At 27.2% G+C, this 16,759-nt stretch overlaps 1 protein-coding gene and 1 long non-coding RNA gene across 2 annotated transcripts; both read right to left on the bottom strand.

Annotated features, from left to right (window-relative positions):
- Positions 1-420: 420 nt before the first annotated feature.
- LOC114944763 (uncharacterized) lies at positions 421-889 on the bottom strand. Its single transcript, XR_003822265.2, has 3 exons — positions 751-889; positions 607-673; positions 421-458 (listed from the first exon to the last, which is right to left on the bottom strand). It is a non-coding gene; the product is annotated as an uncharacterized LOC114944763 (long non-coding RNA).
- A 1,302-nt stretch (positions 890-2,191) lies between these two features.
- On the bottom strand, positions 2,192-16,647 carry LOC146720738 (uncharacterized). Its single transcript, XM_085488078.1, has 8 exons — positions 16,170-16,647; positions 14,998-15,456; positions 6,436-6,782; positions 4,523-4,803; positions 3,378-3,568; positions 2,943-3,242; positions 2,802-2,868; positions 2,192-2,660 (listed from the first exon to the last, which is right to left on the bottom strand). Exons 1-8 carry the CDS (start codon positions 16,628-16,630, stop codon positions 2,523-2,525), a joined length of 2,244 nt encoding a protein of 747 aa, XP_085344204.1. The 5' UTR covers positions 16,631-16,647; the 3' UTR covers positions 2,192-2,522.
- Positions 16,648-16,759: the final 112 nt, after the last annotated feature.

A 16,759-nucleotide genomic window follows, 5' to 3' on the forward strand; every position in this document is an offset into this window, starting at 1 on the left:
TTTCTAATTTTAGTAATATATCTAAATAAAGAATAATAATTAAAGCAGTAAAATAAATAATGCATACAATATAAAAAAATTATTTATATGAAGTATATCCCTGCATATAAAGCTGCAATTTTTCTAATTCCGCTGGTAGAAAAACCTATTATAATACTGCTTCTGTCTTTCGATTTGATAGTTGCGAAACGATATCTTGCTTTCAACTTTATCAGACTTCAGAATTATGGAATCCTAATATATATAAAAAAAATTTACACATTAAAATCAATATACTGATAATATAATAAACAAAACAAATATAAAATTAATAATCAGAATTTAATAAGAGAGATAGAACAATACTTCTTTTTCTTTCGCTTTCCATAATAATATTTATTTTTACCTTTTCTTTTATTTCCTCAATTGATAAGATTGTGTGCGTGGAACTTGAACCTTATAACGTATTCCTTTATTTCCTAAAATGTATTAGTTTTTAACATTATTAATAAATAACATTATTATAACATTATCAAAATTATTTAAACATTAAATAATAATTATTAACATTGCATTATTATCACATTTTGTATACATACATCGTATATAAATATGTAAAATCTGTACCTCAGTTAGATTTACGGAATATACGTTATTAATAATAATAATTAATGCTGCAGTTACATCAACATGTCTAAAAACGAAAAAACAAATCTATATATAAAACACAATATATTTTTACAAAATATTTATAAAAATATGTCACGTTACTTTGGTCTTATGTTTAAAAAAATGTCATTTAATATGTCCATCAGGATATTTTGATTCTTCGCATGCTTCGTAATAATATGTAAGAAACTGTTAAAAAGATATTGATTTTCTAATTTAGAAAAAAGTTTATATGTTAAATAGTTTTTAATTATATCAGTATCTTCACTGCAAGCCAAGTATTCTAAAAATTTAGTGTCAAATTTTTCAAATCCTGTAGCATACACTAATTCCCAAGTCTTTTTGTTGGTATTTATCATCAAACCTTTACAATATGTCCATTCCTTCCACCATGGCAAAAGTCTGAAATAAAATAAAATAAAATTTTTTTATTAATAATTAGTATATGGATCTCTTGATCAAATCATTTGAACATTATAGAGGATACCTACAAGAAAAGACAACCTCACACAAGTGAGCAATTGTCAATCCGCACGTGATACACATACTATTTTGTATTACAAGTGCAGGCAAAGTGGCTTTGTGCGCGTTTTCTGTGCGCGAGGTGGCCGATTGCACGCCGCCATCTTGATGTTTTGAGCAAGAAGTATCAACGCGAATCGCTCTGTGTCGCATTATGTATTTTTCAAAATACGATTAATCTATCTAATTATTACAGTCAGCAATGATTATTTCACATAATTAAATAGTTTTCTATGATAAATAACATATGAATTATCATACCGATAGTTATTTGCCTATACAATGATAAACGTAATATAATCTGATTATTATATATAAATAATACATTTATTTCACAAATTCTTTATTTTGAGATTTATCGTGCAAAATTAAATTTTGATTATATATCTTCAAAGATCACGTCTTAATTAACTATTATTCAAATAACATTATATATTAGAATGAAATCAGCAATGCCATAAAATGTCGCAAAATATAAATCAATTATGAACTATGTTGTAACATGTTTACATAAATATCTAATCACGTAATTTAATATATTTGCAACATAATAAAGTGTGCGTTGCGTGTTATTAATGCCGAGAATGTAAAATGTTGCGCAAAAAGCTGCACGTGATCTCGTGCAGATTAGTGCGCCAACAATCGTAATTAATTATGATTTTGTGAGTGAGTACTTTCGCGTGTATGTACCCTAAGGAACAGCCCAGGAGGTACAGGATGTACAGTACGTGTGTATGTGTGTGAGTGTGTGCGTAAACGTATACTTAGATATATTTACGTAAATAAATTAAAAATAAATCAATATGTAATTCATAATAAATATATAGTGCATTTATCATTTAACAAACATATATATATATATATATATATATATATATATTATTTATATTTATACATTTATATTTTTATTTTATATCCAACAATAACATTTATAATAACATTATGTGGCTACTTTCTTGTGAAGATAAGCAATGTTCAACTATATCAAACAAGTTCGCAAAAAAATGAAAAATTTGATGCATGTAGTCATAAATATTTGTAAATACAAAGGCATTGCATAATAATACATCTAAATAAACAATAATTAAAGCAGTAAAAGAAATGGTACGTACAATATAAAAAAATAGTCCTATAAAGTATATCCTTGCATGCAAAGATGCAATTTTTTTAATTCAACTAAAAGAAAAACCAACCATAATACTCTATCTGTCTTTTAATTTGATTGTTGCGAATTGTTATCTTGCTTTTAATTTTGTCAAAATTCTTCTTTATGAAATCTTAATAAATACAAACAAAGATTTTTATAATGAAATCAATATAATGTTTACATAATGAACAAAACAGATATAAAATTAATATTCAGAATTTAATAAAGGAGATATTTTTTTTCTTTCGCTTTCCATAATAATATTTATTAAATTTACCCTTCCGTTCACTCCATAAATTATAACTGTATTGTCTTTCATCCATTCAACGTATTTGCTTATTTCCTAAAATGTATTATTTTTTAACATTATTAATAAACACCGTTATTATAACATTATCAAAATTATTTAAACATTAAATAATAATAATTAACATTGCATTGTTATCACATTATGTATACATATATAAACATGTAAAATTTTTACCTGAGTTCGATTTACGGAATATACGTTATTAATAATAATAATTAATGCTGCAGGTACATTAATATGTCTAGAAACGAAAAAAATGTATATATAAAACACAATACATTTTTACAAAATATTTATAAAAGTATGTCATATTACTTTGGTTTTACGTAAAAAAAAAAAGCATTTAATATGTTCTTCAAGATAGCTTGATTATTCGCTTGCTTCGTAATAATATGTAAGAAACTGTAACGAACATATTGATATTGTTCTTTAGTATAAGGTTTATATGTTAATAAGGGATTAATTGTATTAGTATCTTCACTGCAAGCTAAGAATTCTAAAAATTTGGCGTCAGATTCTTGAAATCCTCTAAAATACACTGCTTCTGTAAATAATCTGCCAGAATTTATCTTCAAAGCATTACAATATGTCCATTCCTTCCACCATGGCAAAAGTCTATAACATAAAAAAATCAAATTTTCTTGTTAAAAAATAGCATACGGATTTCTTGATCAAATTATTTGAACCTTTTAGATGATACCTACAGGAGAATTTGATTAAGAAAGACTGAAAATATATAACAATATTTACTCGTGTTTTGAAGAATCTTGAAAATGTTGTATTAATTGACTGTTGGCTTCCTTCTTACAAGTGATGTCATTAAGAAGACATGCCCATCTTGCAGCTTCTTGTCGTAAACACATTCTATGTTCGTCTTCATTATCAAATTCTTCATATTGGATATTACTAAGTACATGGTGTAATATGTCACTTATTGTTTTCTAAAAATTATTAAATATATATTTATTTGTTCATATTATAAATGTTTTTAATAATAATTATATTTTTCTATTATTTTCCAATAGATTCTTAAAATTTTCTTTTTCTATGAAACAAAAATACATACAAATTCACTTATAGATGCTATTTATTCATGTACATACGTACGTGCAAATATATACATATGTATTATACGTTTACGCAAAAATATGATTTAATTTGTGAGAAATGTTTATAATATTTAATAAATATTAAAGTTTTATAACTATTTGTCAATCATATTTTATTTACAAATAAGGTATAAACTATATCTTTTTGAGAAATATATTTAAATTTTTCTAACTACATATACGTTTTATATTTTTTAAATGGCTAACATGTAATATTTATATAAAGCCAATATAATTCCATTTATTGACAAAGATTTTAAGCACCTTGCTATACATATATCCAATAAAAATGTTATACACCAATAATATAGGCAGTAGTGAATATCATATATTTTTCGGACAGTTCTTCGGGTGAGTGATTATTCAAACTGAATTTGTTTGCGTATTTATTTACTACGTAATAGTATGTAAATATTATCGTTGCTAAATATATTTTTCTAAGTTTTTAAATTATTTGTGATCAATGAGTGTATATACAAATATTTAAAACATAATATTTTCATTAAAAGCGTAATGGCAAATGTCGCCAATTTTTGGGACCTTGAATTTTAAACTTTTTTTCATCGCAAATAGTACTATTAGATGAAATATTAATCCCAGTAAAATATCAAGATGAGGATAGACACGGTTCCGGAGATATGAAGAAGTGAATGTAATAGTTTATCATTTTTTACTAAAAATTATATTTGACATAAAAAAAGTTTGAAATTTGAGGTCCCAAAATTTGATCCTATAAAATGGGCCAAAAAACAAATCTTTTTGCCATCACTTTTTGTTAATATTTACCGTAAAAATTGCAATTTTTTCTTTCAACACTGGAAAAGTACTACACATATATTCCAGAGCTTTAAAGAAAGGATACCATGCTATATAATTTTCTTCTTGATACAAATACGATGTAATGTTCCAGAATATATAGGAACGAAGATGGCCTGCTATCATTAAATTAAATGCATCATCGATAATTTGGGCACGATTAAGAACATGAATTCCATAGTAATAATAAGAGTGTAGATAATTTATAATTCTTTGCCAATTTTCTTCATCATAGTTAACGCGATAATACCCTGTGGAATAATAAATAAATTTTAACAATTCTTATTGTTTTAAATAATTTTATCGTTAATATACTTATTTTTAAACTTATTTTAATTTTTGTTTCTTACTTTCTTTATATAAACTATAAATTGAAAACTTATCAAAAATTTAATACATATAAATAAAATGCAAGTACATATAAAAAATTAATTATACAAATGTCATCTTAATACTTGACAAAGTAGCAAAAATAAATCTGTGCAAGATATTGTTGTATATCATCAAATAAAATTGAATCTAGTTGTGCATAAATAATAATTATTAAATGCTAATCAATATAATTTCTGTAACATGTAACGTTACAAAAATTTTATGTTACCTGCACTTATTATTATTAATTTTATAAATATAATTATTTTTTTAATAATTTTAACTATTAAAAGAATAAAATATTTTTAAAAATATAACATTAATATTGATAATTTTATTTAGAAAACGCGCATATCTTACTTATAAATTACATGTATCTTAGATATAATGTTATATATATAATATATATAATGCGGTTACGTAGTTTGGCAGTTGTGAAGAGATGATAAAAGATGGGATTGAGATAGTAAATAGAAAGAAAGAAAGTCATAAATTATGTATGTACGGAGGAGCTGAGAGAACTAAGTTTTATGGTGAAGAGACTGGTAGACGTGGTGGAGAGTTGTGGTCAGGAGAGAAAGAAAGCGGAAGTAAGGAAGGTGAAGAAGAGTGTAAAGAAGAAAGAAAGGTGAAAAGGAGAGAAGTGTGATTGAAGGAAAGATTAAGAAAAAAGAAGAAATGAAAGGTGAAGAGAGTAAAGTAATATGTGGTCATAGTGAGAAGGAGAAGAGCAGATAAAAAGGTTAAGAGGTGCAGAGAAGGCGAGGACGGTGTAAGGAGACGGTAGTGGAGAGAGAAGAAATGAGTGAAGAAGAGGTGAGAACGGAGGAGAAAAAGGAAGAAGTACTGGAGAAAAAAAAGAGAAGAGAGGAAGGAGAACGTATTATGAGGTTGTACAGAAAATGATGAAGGAGGAATTAGTAGCATGAAGTTATTAAAAAGGAAAATAAAAGAGAAGGTATGAATACGGTCAAGAAGTATTGTTGTAAGGATGGAAATGAGCGGTAGAGAGCGTTGGAGAAGAAAGGAGAGAGAAACAGGAGAAAGTAAGAAGTTGAAAAGGAGGAGGAAAAGAAGAAGAAGGAGAAAGTAGAGAAAAAGGAGAAAGGATAGATGGAGAAAGAGGAGGAGATGAAAGGAGGAGGAAAAGAGATATTTATTGTAGAGATGTAGGAAGTGGTGGACAAAAAAGAATTTTTGGAGAAAAGGTAAATGCTGAGGAGATGTGCAATTGGGATAAATGTGGGTGTGACGACGGTGAAGAGATAGGTTAGATGGGGGCTAAAAGAAAAGGCAAAAAGAGAGAAATTGCGGAAAAAGTAGAAAAAGAGAATAGGGGAGAAAAGGATCGAGGAGATGAAGAGATTTAAAGATATAAGGAAGATAGGGTGGAGTGAAAAGAAGGACGGTACGATTAGGAAGGGGAGGGAGGAAGAGAGAATATGGCAATTATGGATTTGTAAAATAAAGACGAGAAATAAGATATAATAAGTCCCTTAGTCGATATTTACCAATTTGTTGTATATTAAATAATATCCAATCATCATACTCCTTAAATGGAATTGATAATATCAAATCTTCTGACCCGTTAACCATATGATAATCAAAATCGTAAAATTCAAGAGACATACTCGTAGTAAAAGTTACAGGAAGACTGTCAATTTTTAATTTGTCCAAATTTTGTATCGATACTTTTACATTGTTCGTATTATTTTTATAATTTCGTATTATTTTAACGATAGGACAATGCGTTTCTATATGCCAATATCTCGTTATTAGTCGAGCAATAGATTGGTTTTCTGCAGCAGCAACAATTTCATCCCAAAAATGAACAATACTGTGACGACGGCGTAATTTGCTAAATTTACACAACATTTAAAATAAATAAAAAACATTACAAATATGTTAAAATTATCTGTATAATGTTAATATTATAAAAAATTTTAATAAATACAAAAAAACATAAAAAATATATTAAGAGTTTAACTAGGCTCTGTAATATATAAATATAAATTTAACATATATAAGATAGGCAATAAGAGCCAAATCGCGGATGACAGTGCGTTATTCTAAACGAAACTAAATTTTTTCGTTAGAATTAAATACCTGTGCACAAGGCACCAAATTTTTACTTGGACACGGCCAAGATATAAAATTGGAATAATCTCTACAAGAGATTTTTAATTCCATGTATCCCCTATTCCCCCTAAAGAAATAAAGTGCGAGAGAAAAATATAGATCCGAAAGTCGCAGAATCGGGAATCGATAAAAAATATAAAATTTCACTTCTAATTATATATATTTACATATCTTATATTTATGTTATAATAATAAAGAATATATACATAATTTTAAATAAAATTTAATAATTTTATTAAATTTTTAGACATTATTAGCATTAATACAGATTATATTTAAGCAAAGTATTGAGTGAGTTATAAAATAATTAAAAGAAGAAATAAAACAAATATGTAAAAAATTGAAGACAAAACGAAAAAAAAGAAAAATAATATAAAGGAGATCGTTTTACGACAGATGAAAATAAAGATAGAGAAGTAATAGAAAGAAGATATAAGTGGTAGATATTTAAAAACATGTTAAATAAGATTAAAAAACAAATGTAGCACAAAATAATATTAAAAGAAAAAAAATTATACGTATAATAGATAATATGAAGAAATAAAGACAAAAATAAAAACTGTAAAAATAATTTCTAAATTATTTTAAAAAATAACAAATAAGGAAAAAAATTAAAGGTAATTATTGAAATATAGGAAGCCACATTCGATTTCGATGACCTTGACATATGTTGTAAAGATCACTGTCTTGAGTAAGTATCAAAAGGTTTTAAACGTCGCTCATTCTTCATAAAAAAGTTATTAACAAAAAAAGTTTGCTAAATAAAAATAATATTTGTGACATATATACATTTAAATGTATTTTAAGTTTCCCTTCTTGAAAATTTATTACTAGTAATGCCAATTAATCACTTATTTCGAGTACTTAAAACACTGATATACCGTAATTTATGTACTCGAAATAAGTGATTAAGTACTCGAAATAAGTGATAAATTGACGTTACTAGTGATAAATTTCTATAACGGTTGGACGCGTAATAAAGTAAATGCGTGTGTCTTGAAGGAGCCAGGAGCTCTGCCGGGCGAAGGATTGGCTCCGCCGGACTTTGTCCTTTCTTCTGCACACCCGACTCTCTTCAAAAACTAATCCTAACCAACCTACGTCCAAATAAATGAATTTAAAACAACGTTTCTTATATTTATACTATAAGTATCTTTTTGCCTTTTAATGGTCAAAATAACTATATTTTTCAAACTTTTGTGTTAATAACTTTTTATAAACAATGAGCAAATGTTTAAAATCTTTTGATACTTACTCAGGACAGTGACCTGGACAACATATGTCAAGGTCATCAAAATCGGAGGTGGCTCCCCATATTTCAGTAATTATCAAATAAAACAGCAATGTATATGTATATAAAAAAAGGGTTAACGATAAAACAACAATTCTTCTTTCTTTATCCAGAAACCGTTTTCATAGAAAAAATAATGAAATTATAAATAAATCTAGTAGCAGAATTAGGAAAATAGCGGAATTGTTATATTAAAAAAAAACATTAGAAAATAATATAAAAATTAGCCAAAAAATAAGGGACATTTTATAAAACTTCTATTATTACTGTGTGTGTGTGTGTGTCGCACTGTTTATCATTTTATTTTATAAGTAAATTTCTCATTAATACTTACGAAAATAACAAAACTTTAAAGGACCATTCAATTAATTCCCTTTATCTACATTAGTGCGATTATTTCCGGACATTTTGTATATATATTATCTTATCTTTACTACTTATTGTTTTGGTAATGAATATTGCGAGAAATCGATTTATAATAAAATAAAGTTAAATATTTAAAAAAAAACATGATCTTCAAATAATCTTGACAATCAACCTTTAGAACAAAGTATCGTTCACTTGTGTGGATATTTTAAAATAAAACAGTTTATTTACACACGCACGCACGCACACACACACACAAATGTACTCGTGCGTATCCACGCGCACACGCATACACACACAGTCACACACATACACAAATTATTTCATTCTAAAATATCCACACAAAAATTACTTGAACAATCTATTTTTTAGGAAGAAACGTTTTGGATAAAAGTTGTATGATAATTCTCCTGAAGACAAACAAGTAAAGGCTACTAACTTATTTCTAATGGTTGATTGTCAAAGTTGTCATTTGGAAATATCGGTTTAGTTTTAACGGATCTACTTTATTTTTTTTAAAGGTCAATTTCTCGATATATATTATCAAAACAATAAGTTGAAAGGATAACATAATCATAGAGAGAATATTTTCTGGATATTTTATATCTTTAACACATTATTTTACATAAACGTAAATATCTCATAAAATATTAATTTTTCGTCAATCTTACCTCAATAATTTTGTATATAAAATGAGAAAAATTTATATATTTTTGATAAAAAAATCTACATTGCTTTTGAAGAAGAATATGTAGCTGCTAGTTACAAATTATATACATTGTTTATATGTGTAAATACTTTGAATATTAACTAAAATATGCATAAGTACGGATAACGTATATATGTGTGTTGTGCGTGTGCGTGGGCGTGTGCGTGCGTGCGATCGAGCGTGTGTTGTGCGTGCGTGCGCGCGCGTGTGTGCGTGTACTTTTATATAAAATAAATATTTAATAAAATCCAGATATAAAATTAATTACCTTCTAACTTACACATATTTTAAAATATTAATAATTAAAAATTTAGGCGGATTATTTTATTATATTACCTCTGATTGAATTACGAATTTCCAATAATCTGTTAACTTGTGAAGTAGATGACCACATATTATAATCACTATCCAAATTAAAAGAGTAATGTTGATTTTGAACGACACATAATCTTATTATTTGATAATCTGGATAAGTCTATAAAGAAAATAATTAATATATCAATATATCCGTTCTTAAGATACTTGTATTAAATATTAATATTAATATTATTAACGTTTTTTATTGTTAAAATGACCACTTTTTCATCTTAGAAAATACACTTAAAAAAAATATCTCTTTATCAAATTTATTTAAATAAATATCATATGTACTAATTTTAATAAATTTATTTTATTTTAGATTTCCTAAACATTTAAACATACCTAATAAAGTGGTGTTTAAAAATAAAAAATTTTTATTTTTTATTTGTATTTAATTTTTAATAAATTAAATTATAATTATATGTATGTAAATATGTGAAAAATGTATTTTTTAAGAAACTCTTGCTTATTTTATATAATGTTAAATATTATAAAACAATTCACTAAGAATGTGTACAGATTTTATAAAAAAGGTTTAAGACAATTTTGCAATATGAATGCATAAGTATTATATCGAGAAGGTGGGAGCGAGATAGCGTTGAAAATATTTAGAATAACCTTTTCGACAGCATACATTGCAAGCAATTTAATAAGACCTTTTACAATCCAAATATTCGACTCTAACGGATGGTTCATCATGTCATTCATCTGTTGTTGTGTCACTTTACGTCCTACTAATTGAGCTACTTCGAATTTGCGAGCAACAGGATATAAATTTTTATCGTAGATGATATCTGTTTCCCTGAAAGTTATATTTAATTGTTAAGACTGACAATGAGAACTTTATAGAAAATAAAACTTTATTTTTGTTACAATATTATAATTTTATTGTTAGATGTACGATTTACACATTCAATTAGGGTATACAATTTAGAAAATCAGTATTGTAAATCGTACCAAATAATATTTTTTTTTATTTTTTAATTTACAACATACAGAAACAACGTTACACTTTTGTTAATATGTATCATTGACAAAGAATAATAGCTTGAAATAAATAAAAAATGGCATTTCCTTTCTAACTTCAGTGCAGTTTTAACATCTATCTTACGGGGTACGATTTAGCATCAAGAGACACGGTAGTGTCTCGCGACCAGTTAAGGGCGTAGCGGAGACACCGTGTATCTTAACGCGAGTCGGACATTTGAGTCTTTATAATATTTCGAATCCTCAATAATGGCTGAAGCAATCGAGTTTATACTAGACTTAATCGATAGATTGAGTTCGAATTATATAATAAAAGTGTCTTTATTTCTGCTCTACGTGATTTGTAAGCAGAGATATATAAATGCAAAGTCGAAATATGAAAAATTTCTATTAAGAAACGTCCCCGTCATCATTATCATCATCATTATCATCATTATCATCATCATTATCATCATCGACCACGCATACATAGTAGTATCGTGCTACACGTATTCACACGTATACAACACATGCGCACACATATATCACACGTACACAACACATGCAAGATGCATGTAGTGGTAATTTTGTCCATCTCGCACGTTTTACAACAGATGGCGATAGTGGCGCTCCGCCATATCGGCAGCGTGCGGGGTTATGTTGGCTAACTCTCTCTCTCTCTCTCTCTCTCTCTCTCTCTCTCTCTCTCTCTCTCTCTCTCTCTCTCTCTCTCTCTCTCTCTCTCTCTCTCTCTCTCTCTCTCTCTCTCTCTCTCTCTCTCTCTCTCTCTCTCTTTCTCACACCACACGCACACACACACACACTCTCTCATTCTCACTCACTCACTCACTGTTCGTCTTGTGTACTTATTTAGTACATTCATGATCGGCAGCGTGCGGGGTTATGTTGGCTAACTCTCTCTCTCTCTCTCTCTCTCTCTCTCTCTCTCTCTCTCTCTCTCTCTCTTTCTCACACACACACGCACACACACACACACTCTCTCATTCTCACTCACTCACTCACTGTTCGTCTTGTGTACTTATTCAGTACATTCATGATTAAACATCTATATGCATTAATGTGAAATTTACTTACAATTAGTTTACTTGAAATATTCAATCTCTAAAGTGTTTATCTTATAAGATAGACAAAAAAATCTGAGTAAATAATAAGAAAAAAAAACAAGGATTATTATTGTCATAATTTTTTATCAATTAAGTACTCTCAACTATCCAATAATTAAATAAATACGTACAAATGTGCGCGCGTGTACACACATACACATATTGATATTAAAGAGATTGAAGGAGAGGAAGGAGAAGATAAAAATTTAAATATTCACATATATTTTCAAATATTATATATGAATTTATAGTTTACATATCTAATTAATAATGAATTTCTAATTATATTAAACATATCAAAATAAAGACATACATGTATTTATCAAATGAATAAAATTATTGAATACAGACTTAAAAAATTTATTAAACATAAACTTAAAAAATTAATTAATTAAACATATTCCAAATTTAGAAAAAATAAACTTTATTTATATATGCAACAGCTTTTTAAACTAAATTTTTAAATTCTATTTTATATTAGACAATTATCTCAATCAACATCTACGTCCACATTAGCTGCACTGCAGACTACCTCTACAGCCACATTATCTGCTCCGCGGATATAGCGTTATGCCAATACGATACATTACATGTACTTACTTACTTGCCTTTACTGTACCAACTCTTGTTCTTTCCACGTAATCATGTTTTTACAGTTATCGTTTGCTGTATATCTTCCAGCAAACTTTATTTCGTGTGAAGTGTATTTAATTAATTAAATCTCTGCGAATGATTGAGAAGATGAAGGGATAATTCAAACTATGAAGACATGGTTACATGGAAAAGACAAGAGTTGATACAATAATAAAGACATACATGTATTTATATCCTGCTGGCATAAGGTTATAGAAGTTGATTGAGATTGAAAAATAATAATGAAAATAATAAAAAAAATAAAGACACATGTATTTGTATCGTGCTGGCATAAAGTTATAAAAGTTGATTGAGATTGAAAAATAATAATAAAAATAATTAAAAAAAGGAAATATTCAATCATCATTTAAAAGCATATTTGAAATCTGTAGAATAAACAGTTTTTGCAAAAAATGTGGAGCATTAGAGCTCTAGTAAGTCTAAAAATAAATGTAAACATCAATTAATAATAACTGATGTTATATATATATTATATATATAAACCAATTTGTTGCAATATTCACTATAAAAGGTTGTAAGGGTAAGATGGCTAAAAGTGAATAATTTAAAAGATAGTTAACATAATTTTACATAAACTGAAATATTTCATAGAATAAAATATTTGTAATATTTCGAAGTTTATGTAAGATTATGTAAAAATTATACCTTTACAACTTTTTATAGTAAATATTGCGAGGAATCGATTTATATGAGAAAAATTAAGGTAATTCTATTTTGAAAATATAAGTGACCTTTAAATAACCTTGAAAATCGCCGTTTAGGAAAAAGTCTGTGTCAACTTTTTCTTTTTCGAAATCCTGCAACTTTTATCTAAATTTAATAGAAAATGTATAAAAAATGCTCGACATTAGTACACACACACACACACACACATATGGGTAAATTTATATAAATAGGGTGCTTTAGGAGGAATGATCAGGATTCTAGGATATGATTGTACACATCATTTTAAGCAAAGAAGTTTAGATAAACATGTTTAATAATTGTTCTATTCCGGTCATAAAAATATACAAAAATGAATGATATAATCTCTAAAAACTCACCTTTAAAAAAAGGTAAAAAAAGGCGACCAGTTAAGGGCACGCCATTAACAAAAATTATCCATTGCAAACCCATGTAGAATCCTATCCTATTGCAAACCCATGTAGAATCCTATAAAAAATTAATCATTGCAAACCCATGTAGAATCCTAGGCAAAATTAACCATTGCAAACTCATGTAGAATTGTATTAAAAATGATCCATTGCAAACTTATGTAGAATCCTACATTGCAAACCCATGTACAATAGAATTGTATGAAAAATTATCGATTATAAATTCATGTACAATCGTAACAAAAGTAATGAAATAAAAAAAAAATTGCGCCAAGTGAAAGTAGAAACTTGTACCAGTGGAAAATTAAAGTTGCAGACATATATAGAGTCGTATAATGAATCAGTAAAAATTTAAATTTGCAAATGTAGAATCGTACCATAAAAAAACTTATCTTTTAAAAAAAAAGATAAACAAGATGCCAAGTCCATGCGCCATGTAAAAAAGAAATAAAAAAATTTTAGTTAAAAAAACTGGGAGCGCTGCTAAATAATATTCTAACAATATTAAAATTAAATTGTTACTTTTAAACTCATTACAGTTAAAATATGTTTTGTGTTTAAATTAATTAATGTTACTTTAAGGTGCATTGTAATTTTGAAACTTAGCAGCGCGCCCAGTTTTTTTAACTAAAATTTTTTTATTTCTTTTTTACATGGCGCATGGACTTGGCATCTTGTTTATCTTTTTTTTTAAAAGATAAGTTTTTTTATGGTACGATTCTACATTTGCAAATTTAAATTTTTACTGATTCATTATACGACTCTATATATGTCTGCAACTTTAATTTTCCACTGGTACAAGTTTCTACTTTCACTTGGCGCAATTTTTTTTTTATTTCATTACTTTTGTTACGATTGTACATGAATTTATAATCGATAATTTTTCATACAATTCTATTGTACATGGGTTTGCAATGTAGGATTCTACATAAGTTTGCAATGGATCATTTTTAATACAATTCTACATGAGTTTGCAATGGTTAATTTTGCCTAGGATTCTACATGGGTTTGCAATGATTAATTTTTTATAGGATTCTACATGGGTTTGCAATAGGATAGGATTCTACATGGGTTTGCAATGGATAATTTTTGTTAATGGCGTGCCCTTAACTGGTCGCCTTTTTTTACCTTTTTTTAAAGGTGAGTTTTTAGAGATTATACATACTTTCCCCTTTATGTATGTACTGAAATGGTGAACTTTAAGTTTTAAATAATATAAATAAACTTAATTCGACTAAAATTGTTCGTTTTCGCAAGTTCTTATAATTGAACGTTTACAGAAACGAAATAAATATCCATTTTTTAATTTTATAATTAAACATACTAATATAATTTTATTTTTAATGCAATTTTTAAACATTTATACTTACCTATAAATAACAAGACCCAAAACTGTTGTGTCTTTGTCATGGAAATTTGGAATTGCAACATGAGTCACCATCGAAATATTTGAAAATCTCCTCTGATTTGTAAAATACAACGTGATATTTTCAGCTACATTTTTTGCAAATTCCATGTGAAGTCCTTCAAGTCTGCACCACATTTTAATGTAGCGAGTTTTAAAATCATAAGGAATAAGGTAATTAGACACAATTATTGTTGCGTATTCAGTCCACATTGCAGGTGTGGTAACGTAGTGACTCCATATCATATCGTTGTCATCTAATTCCGTACTTCGCAATGGCATATTTGACAATGTCGTACAAAAATCACATTTTATAGAAATGTTAAAGATTGCTTCTATCCATAAATCATGTAGATGCAAACAGGTACCGTTTGAAAAAAATGGTAGGGCGCCTATTATCTGGAAATGCAGAGCACCTACCCAACTACATTTTAAAAAACATAAATTAATGAAACATTTTTGACAAGCATAAAAATATTGGGAATTAGGAAATGTATAAATGCTATACGCGTCAACACATATGATATTTTATAACTTTATAATATATTATTATAATAATAAATATAAAGATTGTTATTCCCTTTTAGATTTAAATTCCGCGATATATAATAACTTTTGGACATTTAATACATGAATAATATATTAATTTCAATGTTTTATGTAATTGCATATTGTACTCTTTTTTTATTAATAAACATTTATTATTTATAATATAAATATGATGTTTTTTAAATCGGTCAACAGAGCCAAAGCACGAAAAATTAATTATTTCAAACTGTATCTCCTGGTTTGAGATCACTATATTTCATATAGAAATTAATCTCGAAACTTACATATAAAGAAATGGGCGCGAAAAATATAGGTCCGAAAAGTCGCTGAAGCGAGAATCGAACCCGCGTCTTTCACTTTCCGGGCGACTGCTCTTACCAACTAAGCTATTCAGACCCTTTCGATTCTATGTAAGTTTCGAGATTAATTTATATATGGAACTTAGTGATCTCAAACCAAGAGATACAGTTCCGAAAAATTTATTTTTTGTGCTATGGCTCTGTTGGCCAATTTAATAAACATCATATTTATATTCTTAATATTGAGAGCCGATAAAAATATTTCTTTCTGAATTTATTATTTACTTACGCAGTTTTTTCTTTCACGTCAAAAATTCTAAAGACTTCATCAGCAATACTAAAATATTTTATATTTAAGATGTAATTTCCTGGTGATAACTCATCCATAAAGTACATATAAATTGTGTCGTCTTCAGTATTATATGTCCATTCATAAACGATATCTTTATCATTCTCATGATATCTTCCAAAATTTGTAATTAAAACTATATCTTCAAAACATACTTTTTCTGAATGTAAATATATGCTTTGCGTTTTGTTAAGAATGTTTATGCTGATATTGTATTCCCCAAAAAAAATATTTTCTTCAAGATATGTTATAAGCTTGATATTGTAATGCATTGGTATTACATTATTTGATTTTTGATAACATACAGATTCATTGCGTGTGGAAGCTGTCGCAGCGATAAAAATTAATCTGCTACTTAATAATAGTTTTAGAAATATTATCATGTTGGAGAAAAGTGACATCTATTTTAGATTCGTAAAATACTCTGGATAAAAAATAAATAAAGAAAGTAAAGATAGGTTAGATGTTTTTAAAATGATTTTTGTATATAAAAAATGATGAAAACAAAAAGTATTAAAATTATTAATTGG

Source organism: Nylanderia fulva, unplaced genomic scaffold (assembly GCF_048542155.1).
Source record: "Nylanderia fulva isolate GAGA-0341 unplaced genomic scaffold, ASM4854215v1 Scaffold62, whole genome shotgun sequence".
NCBI classification, from domain to species: domain Eukaryota; kingdom Metazoa; phylum Arthropoda; class Insecta; order Hymenoptera; family Formicidae; genus Nylanderia; species Nylanderia fulva.

What these genes read in the sequence shown, in the direction of transcription:
- LOC146720738 (XM_085488078.1), bottom strand. Translation starts at nt 16,630, where the DNA reads ATGTCACTTTTCTCCAACATGATAATATTTCTAAAACTATTATTAAGT. An exon ending in TTGGGTCTTGTTATTTATAG is followed by an intron (nt 6,783 to 14,997) that starts GTAAGTATAAAT and finishes GTGTAAATTTAG; the next exon opens with CAAATTACGCCGTCGTCACA. An exon ending in CAAGATTCTTCAAAACACGA is followed by an intron (nt 3,243 to 3,377) that starts GTAAATATTGTT and finishes TTTATGTTATAG; the next exon opens with ACTTTTGCCATGGTGGAAGG.